The following is a 16,402-nucleotide window of genomic DNA, read 5'->3' as shown; positions in this document are numbered from 1 at the left end:
TTTATTTTACACTCACTTATTTTGTGCACACTTACACCTTGTTTTAACATTAAATAATCATAAAAGTATAATGTTTGCAGTGTTACTTATACAAACTTTGTATCAGAGCTTTATCATGGCGGAACATTTTACTTGTAAGTGTCTGTAAGTGAAAGTGTCGTGTTGCTGGTGCTGTGAAGCCCCTCCCAGAGCACGGGGGTCTCGGTATTTAAAGCCGGTCGGTGCCGCACTCATCGCCGCTGTGGAGTGCGCGTGCAGGGACTCAAAATGAAGCGCTTAACTTTGTTTGCTCTGGCTATTACCTTAATCGCGACAGTTTTCGCCGCGAAATCCCCGTATCAAGCGGTTCTTCAGCACAGCAGGATAAGAGGAAGACCCCATGGGTAAGGGCTCATTGATAATTTTAAAGACTGATAGACTGTATTCCCTAAATGGGACAAATAAAGACATATGACCCTCTGATTTATATGCAGTTTGAACATCAGTGGAAAAGATTTAGCCTGCAGAATGAATAAATCATATGGGGCATTTAAAGAAGGTTGTGTTTATTTGATTTGCGTTGCAGACCCAATGTTTGTGCCATGCAGAAGATTCAAGGAACGGATAAGAAGTACTTCACCAACTGCAAGCAGTGGTATCACCGCAAAATATGCGGCAAACCAACGTGAGTTACCTCAGATATCTTAATATAGAAACTGAAACTATCTATCTATCTATCTATCTATCTATCTATCTATCTATCTATCTATCTATCTATCTATCTATCTATCTATCTATCTATCTATCTAAAGGACAGGTACAGTTGTCAGGATAACATTTTGCATTTTGCAAACATGTTCCAGTATTTTGTTGAATGATAAATGATGAATGATGAATATTTCTTCTTAGGTAAAATACCATTGTCTTTTCAAGTTTCAAGGAAAAGGTCTCTCAGGACAGAACTAGATGGAAAATATTTCACCAGTTGTCATACCAGAGTCATTTTCCCACATTTATGGAACCAGTTTGAAGTTTAAGTTAATATTTTCAGCTTTTTCATCTAAACTGCTAGAATGTGCTGAGAGATGAATATGTGAATAAACTTATATCAACTTTCCAACCCAGGAGTTAAAATGCATCATTTATACGGTCTGAAGTGGTTGTACTAAATAATGTTTATTACCCTGTGGGGTGTTCTTCATCAGAGGCTTGATGAATTTGGTGAAGCATTTTCCAAATAGCAACCTTTTGGAGTGAAGAGGGAATGTCTTGTTAAATGTTAATGACTTTAAGCTAAAGTGTTTCTACAAGCTTTTTTTGTGTTGAATGACACAGTTCCCATTTTCCAGCAGCTGTGTAGCTCATAGAGTTATAATTTTACACAATGGACATATTAACTTTTTTTTTTTTTTTCTTTTGTGTGAAACAGTGAACAGGGTATTTGAGTTCAAGTTGACAGTAGATATAGAAGAACACTGTGTAGTAATGGTTACCATATGTCTCTTGGTAATTGGCTTCAGTCTTGGTGGGGTTAAATTGCCTAACATCCTGAACAGTGCATTAATGCAAGGCTGACAAATCTGAGTGCCTTTGCTGTCTAAAGGCTCTTCAGTGCTCCAAGACCTGGATTACAATTACAACTTGTAGCAACACTGTTTGATTGACAGACACTTGATGTCCCCATAGGGGGAAAGGTGTTATGAACATTCCACAGACAAATATATATTCAGAAGAAGCCGTACATCTACAATACAAGAACAATAATTCGTTTTAAAAGAGAAATAAAAATCATAGACTTAATAGGATGGTGTAAATTGGTGAAGTTACCGTTTTTGGGACAGTTTGTTCCGTGATGGTTATTAAGAATGTTGGAATGGAGTCTGGAATGTTTATTTGCGTCTAGATTTGGAGACATTATGTAAGAGATTAATGTTGCTTACATAAGGTGTGCATGCTAAGGTACACCAACACGTTTTGGGAATTTTTTAGTTTTGAAGTTTTGAATAATGGTGATACTTTGCTGAATAAGTGTTTATGACACCATATGTTATTTTTATTTACAGTACCATTCAAAAGATTTAGGTGTGTAAGATTTTTAAATGTTTTTGAAAGAAGTCTCTTCTGCTCACCAAGGCATTTATTTGATCAAAAATACATTAAAAAAAAATAATAATAATTTTTTAATGTTTGAATATATTTTAAGATGCAATTTATTTCTGTGATCAAAGCTGGATTTTTAGCATCATTAGTCTTCAGTGTCACATGATCCTTCGGAAATCATATCTAATATAATCTAATATGTCTTTAATGTTACATTTGATCAGTTTAATGCTTTCTTGCTGAGTAAAAGTATTAATTTATTTGAAAAAATGTCTTTCTGAACCCAAACTTTTGGATGGTAGTACATCAAAAATTGACAAGATTTTTCCCCATTTTGTAAATGCATGTTAGCGTAGATCATTTAGAAAGACTTTATACTTGGTTATTCATTTAGTTATTTGTCATGCCTTTTTCATTATTTCTTTATTCTGATGTTTAAAAGCTGTCTGTTTGGCAACTCTGATCAGGAACAAAATTTAAGAGTGTACAGCGAAATCTTGAGACATTTGTTTTATTCATCTTCCCATTTTTAAACAGAGTTTCTTTCATAGCAGTTCTCAAGAAAGCAAGAAGGAAGTCGTTGATGTGGGTGCTTGGATGCTTTTAGGAAGTGATTTCAGTTGGGAGTCCTGAGGCCTTAAAGTATCCCCAAACGCACACAAATCATCGCCTAAGTCTCAAAGAGTTTTCTGTTTTTCTGATGTCTGTGTGAAAAAAAAGTCTTGCAGTGAAAGGATGTACCAAAAGCCCAAGGTTGTGTTCTGTGACACTGAAGTTCACTTGATTTACAGAGTTTCTTTGGGGTTTTGACGTTTGGGGTCAGAGGAATTTTGTGCGAATAACTACACTCTTTGTATGACTGGTTTATACTGTGGAACAGGATGTTTCCAGGTCACTTGAGGAGAGACTAATTACTTTCATCAGCATAGTGCTCTCTTTTGGCTAAACACCTGGTTCAGGCACTTTTTTTTCAAGATAACCTTTTGCTGAATATCTGTGATTATCATATTGGTGATAATATGGTTGGATAATTTCCGCAAACATTTAAAATGTTTGTGCTTTTAAAGTTATAATTTATGATTGTTAATAATGATCTCCTTTTTTCAATTTAAGAAGAAGTTGTCAAAGAAATCATTTAGTCACTTTTGATATCCTTTATAAATGGGAAGTGAGACATTTTAGAAGACACAAAATGATAAATCAGCTGACCATTCATACACCGAAAATAGATTTCAACATAGACTAGCATATTACAACATTCACAATACTTCGTGGAACCTTTTGTTGCACCACTTGAAAGTGCACAATACGTAGCCTAGCTGTTTATTTTGTCAGAAATCCATGGCTACCATCTTTGCTTACATTGGCAGAGGATAAACAGGAGTTGAGTTACCATCTGTTTTGATAATCAGTTCAGTCCGCTTTCCTCTTCCATGTGTTTTACAAGTCTACCCCATGCCTGAATGTCAGGACTGTTGTCTTTGTTTAGATTTGCCTTCTAGTCTCCCACTCTATCACACTTTAAGATGCTGTGGGTTAGTATGCTAACAATTTGTTGGAATTGGTATGTGAACAACCTTTAAAAATATATAATTCAAATTCCTTTGTCTCTAAGTGCACATACCATGGAATATGCATCGATGTATCCTCAAGGATTCTTTGGCAAAATATGTTAAACAACTAAGTCAAAGAGCTATTTTAGAAAATGGCAAGAAATCCAATGAAGATTCTTATGTTGCATATTTTAGCATATTGTTAAAATAAGCACAAACATACTTTACCTTTTAAAGGGTTAGTTCACCCAAAGATGAAAATTCTGTCATTAATTACTCATCCTCATGTCGTTCCACACTCGTAAGACTTTCATTCATCTTCGGAACACAAATTAAGATATTTTTAATAAAATCCGATGGCTCAGTGAGGCCTGCATTGACAGTAAGTTAATTTAGACTTTCAAATGCCCAGAAACCTACTAAAGACATATTTAAAACAGTTCATGTGACTACAGTGGTTCAACCTTAATGTTATGAAGTGATGAGAATACTTTTTGTGCACCAACAAATTTATTCAACAATATCTAGTGATGGACGATTTCAAAACACTGCTTCATGAAGCTTTACGAATCTTTTATTTCAAATCAGTGGTTCAGACATGTATCAAACTGCCAAAGTCATGTGATTTCAGTAAACGAGGCTTCGTTGTGTCATAAGTGTTCTGAAACTTCAGTGGTTCATGTGACTTTGGCAGTTTGATACACATTCGAACCACTGATTTGAAATAACAGATTTGTAAAGTTTCGAAGCTTCGTGAAATAGTGTTTTGAAATTGTCCATCACGAGATATTGTTGAATAAAGTCGTTATTTTGTTTTTTTTGGCACACAAAAAGTATTCTCGTCGCTTCATAACATTAAGGTTGAACCACTGTAGTCACATGAACTGTTTTTAATATGTCTTTAGTATCTTTCTGGGCATTTTAAAGTGTTAATTATCTTGCTGTCAATGGAGGCCTCAATGAGCCATCGGATTTCATCGAAAATATCTTAATTTACTTTCACAAAGATGAGCGAAGGTCTTACAGGTGTGAAACAACATGAGGGTGAGTAATTAATGACAGAACTTTCATTTTTGGGTGAACTAACCCCTTAAGTCTATAGATTAGTGATGGCTTTAACTTGATCATTATTTAGTCCCATGCAATAAATGTTTGTCAATGAAAAACCCTTACACTCATGAAATAAAGAAAAACAAACAAAACCGGCCAATACAGACTCATTTTTTAGTATTGAGTTAATATTAGTAACTTGACCTAATAAAACAGATCATGCATATAAAGATTAACTGCATTAGTAAGCGATCATAACATTTTTCTGAAATGGAAACGTGTCTTTGTGTCAATCTCCAGTATCCCAGTTATTGCACCTTTGCATGGTGGTTCCTAGGAATTTCCTATTGCTTTTATTGGCAGAACTACTGGTGTTAGAGTTCCCTCTCAGGAGATTCCCCTGGCCCATACTGTGCCTCTGGATTCTTCTGCTACCAAAGGAAATTAGATTTTATGACCCTCTAAGACCAACTCAAGCACAGACCTTATTTATTATGGAAATATCTGGCAAGAAATTAATGAAGAAGTACAGTATAGAGGAGTCGAGGAGTGTGGTGGTTGTCTCTGCTTCAGCCCTCATAATAATAAAGAGAGAAATATAGACCTGCAGAAGGTTTTGAAGAACTCCCATTTCCAATGGGATCTGTACAGAATCTTCTGTAAACCTCAATGAAGCATTGAGCAATGTTTTTTAGATTCTCAAATCTTAATTTACTTGCTTTTTGTAGGGTGATCAGCTATGAATGCTGCCCTGGCTATGAGAAGGCCATTGGTGAAAAAGGCTGTCCAGCAGGTATGTAATTTGAGTTGCATTCATGAAAGGAGGTTTATTATAATATAGCAATAAAAAAAAATGATTTATTTTTCAAAGCTCTACCTCTGGTGAACATCTATAAAACCCTGGGTGTGGTTGGAGCCACTACTACTAAGATGTACTCTGAAAGAGCGAAATTGCAGGAGGAGATCGAAGGACCCGGTAGTTTCACATTCTTCGCTCCCAGCAATGAGGCTTGGGCTGCGCTTCCCGCTGTGAGTTCCCAGCAATGCACATAGATCACATAGAACAAATAAAGTGTTTCCCGTCATATTCCGGCAATGCAGACAAAGAGTTCCCAGAAAATGTTATGTAATGTCTATCAAACTATTAAAACATCAAGATAAGCTCAATGTCATTTTAAAATGTGCTGTAGGAAATTCTGGACGCCCTGGTGAGCAACGTCAACATTGAACTCCTCAACGCTCTGCACTACCACATGATCAACAAACGCTTGACTTCTGACGATCTCAAACATGGTGCTGCATTCCCCTCCATGTATCAGGACTTTGATGTTCATATCCACCATTATTCTAATGGAGTAAGTCAAACGTAAATGAAGCTATTAACCAAGTATTGTTTAGATTTTCTCACTGGAAATATGTTGTTTGCTTTATCTATGGTTAGTTAATACTGTTAAAGGGTTAGTTCACCCAAAAAATGAAAATTCTGTGATTATTTACTTACCCTCATGTCGTTCCACACCTGTAAGACCTTCGTTCATCTTCAGAACATAAATTAAGACATTTTTGATCAAATCCGATGGCTCAGTGAGGCCTCCATTGACAGCAAGTTCATTTACACTTTTTAGATGCCCAGAAAGCTACTAAAGACATATTTAAAACAATTCATGTGAATGCAGTGGTTCAACCTTAATATTATGAAGCGATGAGAATACTTTTTGTGCACCAAAAAAAATTAAAAATAATGATTTTATTCAACAATATCTAGTGATTTCAAAACACTGCTTCATGAAGCTTCGAAGCTTTACGAATCTTTTGTTTCGAATCAGTGGTTCATAACGTGTATCAAACTGCCAAAGTCATGTGAACCATTGACATTTTGAAACACTTATGATGTAACGAAGCCTCGTTTACTGAAATCACGTGACTTTGGCAGTTTGAGATCGTTTGATACACGCTCTGATATTTGTAAAGCTTCGAAGCTTCATGAAGCAGTGTTTTGAAATCGCTCTAGGATTTCATCAAAAACATCTTAATTTGTGTTCCAAAGATGAACAAAGGTCTAACAGGTTTGGAACAAAATGAGGGTGAGTAATTAATGACACAAATTTCATTTTTGGGTGAACTAACCCTTTAAGACTAGTGTCGACTATTGTTTTTAATCTCAAATGATTTGTTGTGAAGCTGTGTGCACATTACCAAACCATATGTTTTGTTGCAGATTGTGACAGTGAACTGTGCAAGGCTTGTGAAGACAGACCAGCATGCCACCAATGGAATTGTGCATGTTGTTGACAGAGTCATCACCGCCATTACGAACAATGTCAACTCTTTGATTGACACCGATGATGACCTGGACACTCTGCGGGTAAATTGCTGGTTCAACAGGCTTTTAATTTTATGTAGACTAAATGGCACATTGAATGACCTTTTTCCCTTTTCATTTAGACTGCAGTTGCTGCCGCTGGTCTCACCAGTCTGTTGGAGAACGAGGGTTCCTACACCATCTTTGCTCCAACCAATGAAGCCTTTGAGAAGATTCCTCCAGATACACTGACCAGAATTTTGGGAGACCCTGTTGCTCTTAAAGGTACTTTTGTTCTTCTTCATGCATTTCTGAGTGAAATTAGATATTCAATGAGGGAAAAATGTTAAGCTGGACTAATTTTACCCATTGGGAAGTGGTTGGATTGTGAAAAGTAGACATTGCAGTACATACCAAATTGGAGCCAAGTGGTTGGAGATTTATTTGTAATGTCAGCCAAACAAAAAAATTCAGAAGCCAAGAAAGCTATTATGCTAAAAGATCATGATGACAAACGTTTTGTTTGCAATAATGTGCACACAATAAGACAAAAATAGGGACAATTTTTTTTTGTTGGGTTTGAGTTTATGTTGGAGAAAAACCCCAGATGCTGCAACAGCAGTTTCATTTTTGTGTCCAGAGCGATTATTATGGTATGTCTTTTTCCAGTAGCACAGCTGTGCTGACGTTGAGATGTGTTGTCATCTGGTTATCATTTTTTGGTCTCAATCCACTTTAGATCTGCTGAATTACCACATTCTGAAGAACTTGCACTGCTCTGAGTCCATTGTGACTGGAACTCCTCTGGAAACCCTGCAGGGATCCGTGCTGGAAGTCGGCTGCGACGGTGAAGAGATGACCATCAACGGCAAAGCCGTAGTCATGCAGAAAGATAAACTTGGAACCAATGGAGTCGTTCACTACATCAATGAACTCCTCATCCCTGACTCGGGTATGATCTTTAGTTTTTTTTTTAGATGACACAATTAATTTTTTGCTCAATTTATTCAAAAATACATTTAAAATGCAATTCATACATACAATGGCTTAAATACACAAATTCTACAAAAATCAACAGGCTAAAGAACACTTACACAAGCAACTTTTGCAAACAGTTTAAAAATACCATAGCAAAACTTAACTAGTATAAATTTCAAGCATTATTAAAGACAAGTAAACAAAAAAAGACCAAATAAACAACTTAGCAATCGCACAAACTGAATAAACACACGATTAAAATAAAGTGTTTACAGTTTCTATAATTGAATGCGTAAAAATCTTAATCAAATGTAAAATAACTCAGCACTTTATAAATAAAATAGACATTACAAATATAGCCACAAAAGGTTATTCAGTCAAGAACAGTGAGTGAATTTTCTCTTTGTCTTTTGTTGTTTGATTAACGTTATTATAGAGATGACAGCAGGAATATTAGGCTGCTGTCACTTTAAGAACTGCACTGATCCAATATACTGTTACACGTGTTCTCTTTGTCAACTGTTTACATTCACTTTAGACATAACAGACTGTGTTTACAAAGATATTTTGACATATTTTTGTGCGTATTCATCTGAAAAAGACCTGGAAGAAAACTCAGTTCAGTATTGCATACTATACAGTATGAGAGGCGGCTTTCTGTGCGCACGCTATTTTCTTTCATAGTAAAATGCACACAAAGGAATCGATAAGAGGAATCGAAATTTTAATTTCATAACAAGTATTCGATTCCACACTTCAATCTCAGATTTGGAATCGATTTCCGATTCTCAACCCTGTGTGGTACACAAGATATTAGCTATACATGACGTTTTTTGTATATATTTACATTTAAACTTTTGCCGAAAATTGTTTCTCGAAATTGATTTTTAAAAATATTTTTCCTTTTCTGTGTCTTGGGCACAAACCATACTGTATTCAATACTTTAATGTGCTTTCTTGTTTGTTTGTTTTAGCCAAGACCCTCCTGGAGCTTGCAGAGGGATCAGTTGTTTCTACAGCCTCAACGCTTTTTAAAGATGCTGGTCTTACCGATCATCTCATTGGTTCTGAGGCTGTGACCTTAATAGCCCCACTGAATGATGCTTTTAAAGGTTGGATCTCTCCATTTCATTAATATAGCAATTGAGCTTCAAGCTTCAACTCTGAAATAACTAATTGTATCATTTGTGCGCAGACAAGAGCTTGGCCATGACACCCGACATGAAGAAACTGCTGAGAAACCACATTCTCAAGGAGAGGTTTTCCTCCAAGAGCCTTTACCATGGACAAGAATTGGAGACTCTTGGTGGAATGAAACTTAGAGTGTTTGTGTTCAGAGATGTAAGTCTTTATATTTATCAATCCATCAACATACACATAAGAGCCACGTTTTTTATTTCTAGCCATGTTGTAGCTGGCAGTGAGGGAGGTATAGTTCTGTCCGCGCTCTCACATTTCTGCTTCGTAATGGAATTGCCAGACCACCAGAATCCTCTCCTTTGGATCACCTTAACATTTTCCACAGCCCACTTCATGCATCATCAGTCTTGTGAGAAAAGAGAGCTTTGAAACAAATCTGCTGATGTGTATTACCAATAACCTTAACCATTTCACTTGCTTGGACGTTGCAGAACCTGTGCATTGAGAATGCCTGCATTGCTGCCCATGACAAAAATGGCCGCTTTGCGAATATGTTCATCGTCGATAAGTTCCTGACACCCCCCATGGGAACTGTCATGGACGTCCTGAAGGCAGATGATCGTTTTAGGTAAGAAGATGAAGTCATGCATCATTTTCTCACCCTAATGTCGTTCCAAACCCATATGACTTTCTATATTCAGTAGGGCAAAAGAATATCTTGAAGTTGAAATGATTTGTGCACAATATTTTAGTTGTTATTCACTGAATCTTCCATTCTGAAGTCAAATATAGCATTTGGTCAGATGACAAAAGAGAACAAATGGCGTTTGGTGTCAAAAGGCACCGGCACACCAAAGCTATTAAGTCGTATAGTCTACGTTTATGATGTTTTTTCAGTTATTTTTGGATCTTGACACTCAAATGAACTTAAATGGAAATAAGACAAAATTAAAGAGACAATGACTTGAGGTTGAGTAAATGATGACAGGATTTTCATTTTCCTTTTAAATAAGATGCTAATGACCGTTTAAGCCAATCTAGAGGGATACACTTTAGTACCTCACATCAGTGGTGCATTACCCAAAATGCCCTATAAAAAACTAGAAGAAAAAGTGTTCCACCAGAAAGGGTGTAATTGTTTTCACAGTCATATTGAAAGGAAATTTGCAGCTGCCGTTTCTCACCCACATTCAGAGACCTCAAAGTTTTTTTCATAATGATAATCATGTAGTTACGTGTTCAAACTTGAGGCTGTAATTTCTTCAGATTCTGATGACCTGGGTGGAATTTGAGCTGTCAGTCTAGCTGTCTTTTATAGCCTAAAGATACTCATAATATGCACTGATGAACTTTCATCCATACAGCACTTTGGTTGGCGCCATTCAGAGAGCAGGCCTGACTGAGCTCCTGAACAAAAAAGGGACCTACACCTTCTTCGCCCCCACCAATGCTGCTTTCAGTGCACTGCCCTCCGCCGACCTCAACAAACTCATGAGTAATGAGCCACTCTTGTGTCACCATATGTGTTCATAAAACAGATTTTTAGTGAATGATTATGCACCAGCTGGTTAGATTTGGCATGAGTTTATGGATGTGCAGCATTAACTTACATCTGTTGTTGTACGTAGGAGACCCCAAGGAGCTGGCGAGCCTTCTGAAATACCACATTGGTGACGAGTTCCTGGTCAGCGGCGCTGTGACCTCACATACCAGAATGAAGCCCCTTGAAGGCGATAAACTGGAGTTAGGCGCTGTTAGTACTCATTACTGCAATCAATCTGATCTTATTATTGAGTGAAACATAAAAAGAATGCTTTTTAGATTGTGTATCTGCAAAGAAGTAGAATATAGGTTGACATACTGTGGCACACTGCTGTTCAAACGTTTCATGAAAGAAGTCTCTTCAAAAGCTGCATTTATTTGATCAAAAATAAAGTAAAACAGTAATATTGTCAAATATATTTTTACAATTTAAAATAATTGTTTTCTATTGTAAAATATTTTAAAAATGTAATTATTCCTTTGATGGCAAAGCTGAATTTTTAGCATCTCCAGTCTTCAGTGTCACATGATCAAGGAACATTTCTCATTATTATCAATGTTGAAAACAGTTGTGCTGCACAAAGAAACATTGATACACTTTTAGAAAATTCAAAAGAACATTATTTTAAATGGAAATATTTTTTTTTAACATAAAAGTCTTTACTGTTGCTTTTGTAGAAAGCTTTTATAACATCACTATCGTTCAGAAGTTTGGGGTCAGTAAGAATTTTTTTTTGTTTTGTTTTTTGGGAAAGAAATTAAAGAAATTAATACTTTTATTCACCAAAGATGCATTAAATTGATCAAAAGTGGCAGTATAGACATGTTGCAAAAGCTTTATATTTTAGATAAATGCTGTTCTTTTGAACTTTCTTTTCATCAAAGAATCCTGAAAAAAATCGTACACATCTGTTTTCAACATTGATAATAATCATAAATGTTTCTTGAGCAGCAAATCAGCATATCTGAATGATTTCTGAAGGATCATGTGACACTGAAGACAGGAGTAATGATGCTGAAAATTCAGCTTTGCCAACACAGAAATAAATTGCATTTTAAAATATATTAAAGTAGAAAACAGTTCTTTTAAATTGTAAAAATATTTCACAATATTACTGTTTTTGCTGTAAAAACATAAAATACTCTTACCATTCAAAACCTTTTGAGCAGTAATATATATATATAATAAAATTGAAATTTCTGTCATTATTTACTCAATCAGATGTCAGATCAAACTATATGCTGTTATTCTGCAGAATACACACACAAAAAAAATCATGAATCAAAGAATTCATGAATATTAACTGCCATTTTATGTAAAAAAATATAAAATTCTCCTTTTATTTTCCATAGAAAAAAAAAAAATTGAAGTAAGGGAGAGTAAATGATGATTGATGACAGAATATTCATTTACGGGTGAAATATCCCTGCTTTCATCTGATAATTTTATGTCTTTCAGCGTAACTCCACCATATACGTGAACAGAGTGCCTGTTGTCGAGGGTGATCTGATGGCTACCAATGGAGTTGTACATGCTGTTGATGTAATCATAAAGCCACTGCGTAAGCCATCAGTCAAATTGTCTTAAACATTTTGATATAAATATCTTATTTCAGAGCATCATAACAGTGTGATGTGCCGCTGTATTTTAGCTCCTAAGACTGTGAGTGACCAGGCTGAAGGCTCAACAATCAGACGCACCTCTGCTGTTAGGGTTAGTACATGTCATAAACTATTTTTCCCAATAAATCAGTGCCTATATTTAATTTCATTTTTCATAAATACATTTTGTGCTTTTTTGAATGGTCAAAATAAATGAAATATATCTTCTCAATTTTCCATCCCATGCAGGCTGGGTCTTATGTAATGAAAAATGGTATGCATTGTTTACTAACTCATAAATGCAATTAATAAAGTGTGATTGTATTGAAATGTAAAAAATAATCTTAATATATTTCTTGTCACATTACAGATGATCTCTTCCAGAAGGTCCTGAGAAGTCAGAGCAGCAGAACAATGCCTCGTGTTCAGTAAACGTAGCTCTGCAATGTAAAACTGTAATTCATTTTAACCTCCACCACTTTAAGAGGATGGAAACACACAGTTCAGTGTCTTATTTTGTGCAGTGGAGAGATAATTAGAAGACTAAGAAAATCCAGGCAACAAAAACAATTTGCATTGCAACTTTTTCACATGTCAAAGACCCTTGGATGAAGAGCAATGTTTTTTAAATATCACAACCTGATGACAGCGATTTGTTAAGGCACTTCATATGTTTTGGATATACATTCGACTTCTGTTTTGGAATTTCAATCTCAGTTATTTGAATCAGATGTTGGTTCAACATTTTTTATTAACATTTTGTATTTCTTTTTATTGTTTTTGGTGGTTGTATTTGATATAGCTGTAGCATGTTTGCATGGTTTAAGCTGGAACAAATGCTATTTGGGCACATGAAAAAAAACACAGACCAAATTTATCTCTTCATTTCCCATGATCTACAATGTAAAACCTGTAACTTGTGCAGATTATTTGTCATATTTTACCAAAGATATTTTACGAACAACCAAAGATCCTTGTCTGCATATTTCACAATAAAATGACCATTTTGTAGCCAAAGAGTTATAGTTTACATATAACTAGTCAGTGCCCTTGAATGTAGTTCGCTCTGTCTGTTATAAGCCAATCTGTCAGTTCACTGAGCTGAATTCACAATGTGGTGGATTGTCATTATTTGGTGATTAATCTGTGTGGAATTAAAAGTCTCACTCAGATGATCTTTTAAAAGTCTGTTTGCTCTCATTATTCATGACTAAAGAAGTTCTTTATGTTTCTTGCGTTTCTTAGTTTGAATATGTTAGCCTTAAGGTTATGAATAACTGGTGTGTTCCAAAACTATAATCATTCAAAGAGATATAAGCATTCAAAACTTGCAGTCTCTCACTTCTGCTAAAATGGATCGTGGATTTTGATGACTTCAAATCTTCTGTCCAATCAAATGCTGTAGTAGAATCTGTAGTCCCGCCCCCTCATACACTATAAACAGATGCTGAAGCTGCGGCTGAAATCGGTCATTTGTTCACACATTTACTAGTTTCTACATGGTGAATGCACATAGTGCACTATGTAAAGGATAGGGAACGATTCAGACAGTAAATATGCTTTCCATTGACGCAAATGATGTCCGTTCTGAAACACGGGAACACAGAGCAGATCATACACGTGAGTCCACACAGACCACAAAATGTTCTGATATATTTGAATTCTACAAACAATGCTATATTTTAAAGGAATTTATAGAACACATGGTTATAGATTATGAGGAAATGGGGTTTTACCCATAGACTAAAAAAATATGGACGTAGCGTCCGTGACGTCACCCATAGAGTTCTGGGGTGCGTTTCCCAAAAGCATCGTTGGTGAACCATGGTCGTAAGTCCCATTGAACTCTATTGGTAACGACCGAACTTGCGACCATAGTTCGCTTCGGGAAACGCGCCCCTGAACACTGAACAGCAGTTTTGACGGTTTGAGCTGATATGACTGGTTGTTGAAACCACGCCCGTCTAGCTTGACGTGACCATGTTAGCAGGCGAAGGAGCTATCTATCTATCTTAGATAAAATATTAATGAAGATAAGTTTTATCATCAGAACGTTCTAAAGGTTTACTGTCAATCTACGGTGTTTTTTAAGATATAGATCCTCCAACACCAGTAGTGCTGGGTGTGCAAATAACAACATGGAAAATCAAATGGGACTTCATACCTTTATAATGAAATAGAGATCGCGAGATGAATCCAATCTGTGGCACTTGGGTAAAATATGAGTGTCCATTGCAAAACAAAAAAACATGTCACATTTCTTCTGAATGATCTGCTCTCTGTCATCGTTCTTCAAGAAAGGATGCAATCTGAACAGCCTTTATGTTGTAAAACTGTATCTAACAAATAATGAGCCTGTGTCCAAAGTATATTTTTTTCAAAATAGTGCAGCAGTTTTAGTTATAATATCCAAGCAGTGCTGTCGGATTTTGATATCCTCCCGCCATTGTCATTGTACGCCAGAGTGCCCCAGGGATGACGCGTTTTTGTAGGCAAAACCCGGAAGTGAGTTAGCATTTTAGGACTTCCGGTTCCAACGCCGTAAAGTCTATGGGTTTTTTGAATGAGTTTTTGCTAAATCGCCTGAAATAAGGTCTGTGGTTAACAAAGCCTCTAAATACTTTCACGTTTTGATCTATGACATAAAACACACTAGTTATAACCCACTTGTGATTTTTTAAACTTTTACTGTGTCTTAAAATCGGCGGTTGCTAACAAATTGCTAAAAGGGACTACTTCCTTTGGCGGGGACTTTAGACGTCATCATGACAAACAGGACATTTGGACAGCATTTCTCATGAAAAAGTGGATAAGTATTCATACACAGCGCATAATCAGCGAGCATGTTTTTAAATAGAGTTGTATTCTAAATACAGTTTGAGGACGCTTGGTGGTGACGACATTGATCCGCGACCATGGTGTGCTGTAGTCCGTTTATAGCCTACTGTTAGCCTTTTATATCTGACGACTTTATTTAGGCTTCAAAATCTATAAATGTTGTGTTAACTTGTAAAGATTATCTTGACAGACAAAACGTGTAAGTGTCATAACCCTTTGTTAAACACGGAGCTTATTTTCAGCGATTTTCAAAAAGTCTATGGGAAAAATGAATAGGCTTTCAGTCGAGGGAACCCGTGCGCCGCTAACTTCCGGGTTGGCCTACAAAAACGCATCATCCCTGGGGTACTCTATTGTCATTGTCATCTAACAACCAAAACTTTCAGCCAATGCCACTATCCAACAACGTGTGTCCTGTTTCTTCCGTATGCATGCACATCTACACAGACACATATCAGTCTCGAATATTATGCGGCAAAGCCATATTTTATAACTGTATAAAATAATCGAGAAAAAAAACGGCTGAGATGCCAAATTCAGCGGCAGCTGAGGTAAAGTGACAGCTCACAGACAGCAGCGCAATCTACCTGTCACTCAAGTGACCACGCCCTTAATTATGCAGAACTTTAAGGCTTAATATAATTTAAACGGATAAGTTATAAAAAAATTCACCCCCCTCAGAGTTGTCATGAAGGGCAAAAATAGCAGTATAGACCAAAACCACAATTTAAGTCACTTCCGTATTGGCTTCACGAGAAACTGAGGGAGGTTGCCGCTTGGGTTTTACAAGCTCAATGGCTCTGGCCGAGCTGTGATCTAGGCAAAACGCTACTGGCTATTTTTTAAAAAGGGACTAGATATATCCCACCCTGTCTTCCTGTTTCATTGGAAATTACGTCAGCATAGTCACTGCGTTCCATTCGGAAGGGCTCATCCCTATGCCCTAATCCCTTCAAAGGGTTTACCCTCCGGAGTGAGAGCTTCGAAGGGATGAAGAGTTAAAAAAAAAAAACTCTTCTTTGTCATCTTGACGAGACAATCAAGGAAGCACATTTGTCGCACATTGTGTATGCTGGTTAATCCCCCAAAAACACACTTTTTGTTTAACGTCAGTTTATTTATTTGTTTACGTTCAGTATAATGTATATTGTGTCTATGTATTTGAAACATTTGAATGGACTGATAAAGGTAGCTGTTAAGTATTTTTGTTGAAGTGCAATGTCATTATGACAATAATAATGTACCAAATCTAACTCATATAAATATTACAGTTTTACATCAATTTTACATCATAACCAAAATCTACCAGCAGTTAATG

General features: G+C 36.2%; 1 protein-coding gene across 1 annotated transcript; it reads left to right on the top strand.

The window, feature by feature from the left end:
- The first annotated feature begins 223 nt into the window (after window positions 1-223).
- Window positions 224-13,397, top strand: tgfbi (transforming growth factor, beta-induced). Its single transcript, XM_067368793.1, has 17 exons — window positions 224-383; window positions 566-664; window positions 5,411-5,475; window positions 5,554-5,711; window positions 5,873-6,037; window positions 6,901-7,047; window positions 7,128-7,269; window positions 7,724-7,936; window positions 8,937-9,074; window positions 9,158-9,303; window positions 9,594-9,730; window positions 10,467-10,597; window positions 10,731-10,855; window positions 12,104-12,206; window positions 12,297-12,358; window positions 12,496-12,520; window positions 12,617-13,397. The coding sequence occupies exons 1-17, from the start codon at window positions 268-270 to the stop codon at window positions 12,676-12,678; spliced, it is 2,034 nt and encodes a 677-aa protein (XP_067224894.1). The 5' UTR covers window positions 224-267; the 3' UTR covers window positions 12,679-13,397.
- Window positions 13,398-16,402: the final 3,005 nt, after the last annotated feature.

Source organism: Chanodichthys erythropterus, chromosome 1 (assembly GCF_024489055.1).
Source record: "Chanodichthys erythropterus isolate Z2021 chromosome 1, ASM2448905v1, whole genome shotgun sequence".
Classification (NCBI taxonomy): Eukaryota; Metazoa; Chordata; class Actinopteri; order Cypriniformes; family Xenocyprididae; genus Chanodichthys; species Chanodichthys erythropterus.
This window is presented reverse-complemented; position numbering and strand designations above follow the sequence as displayed.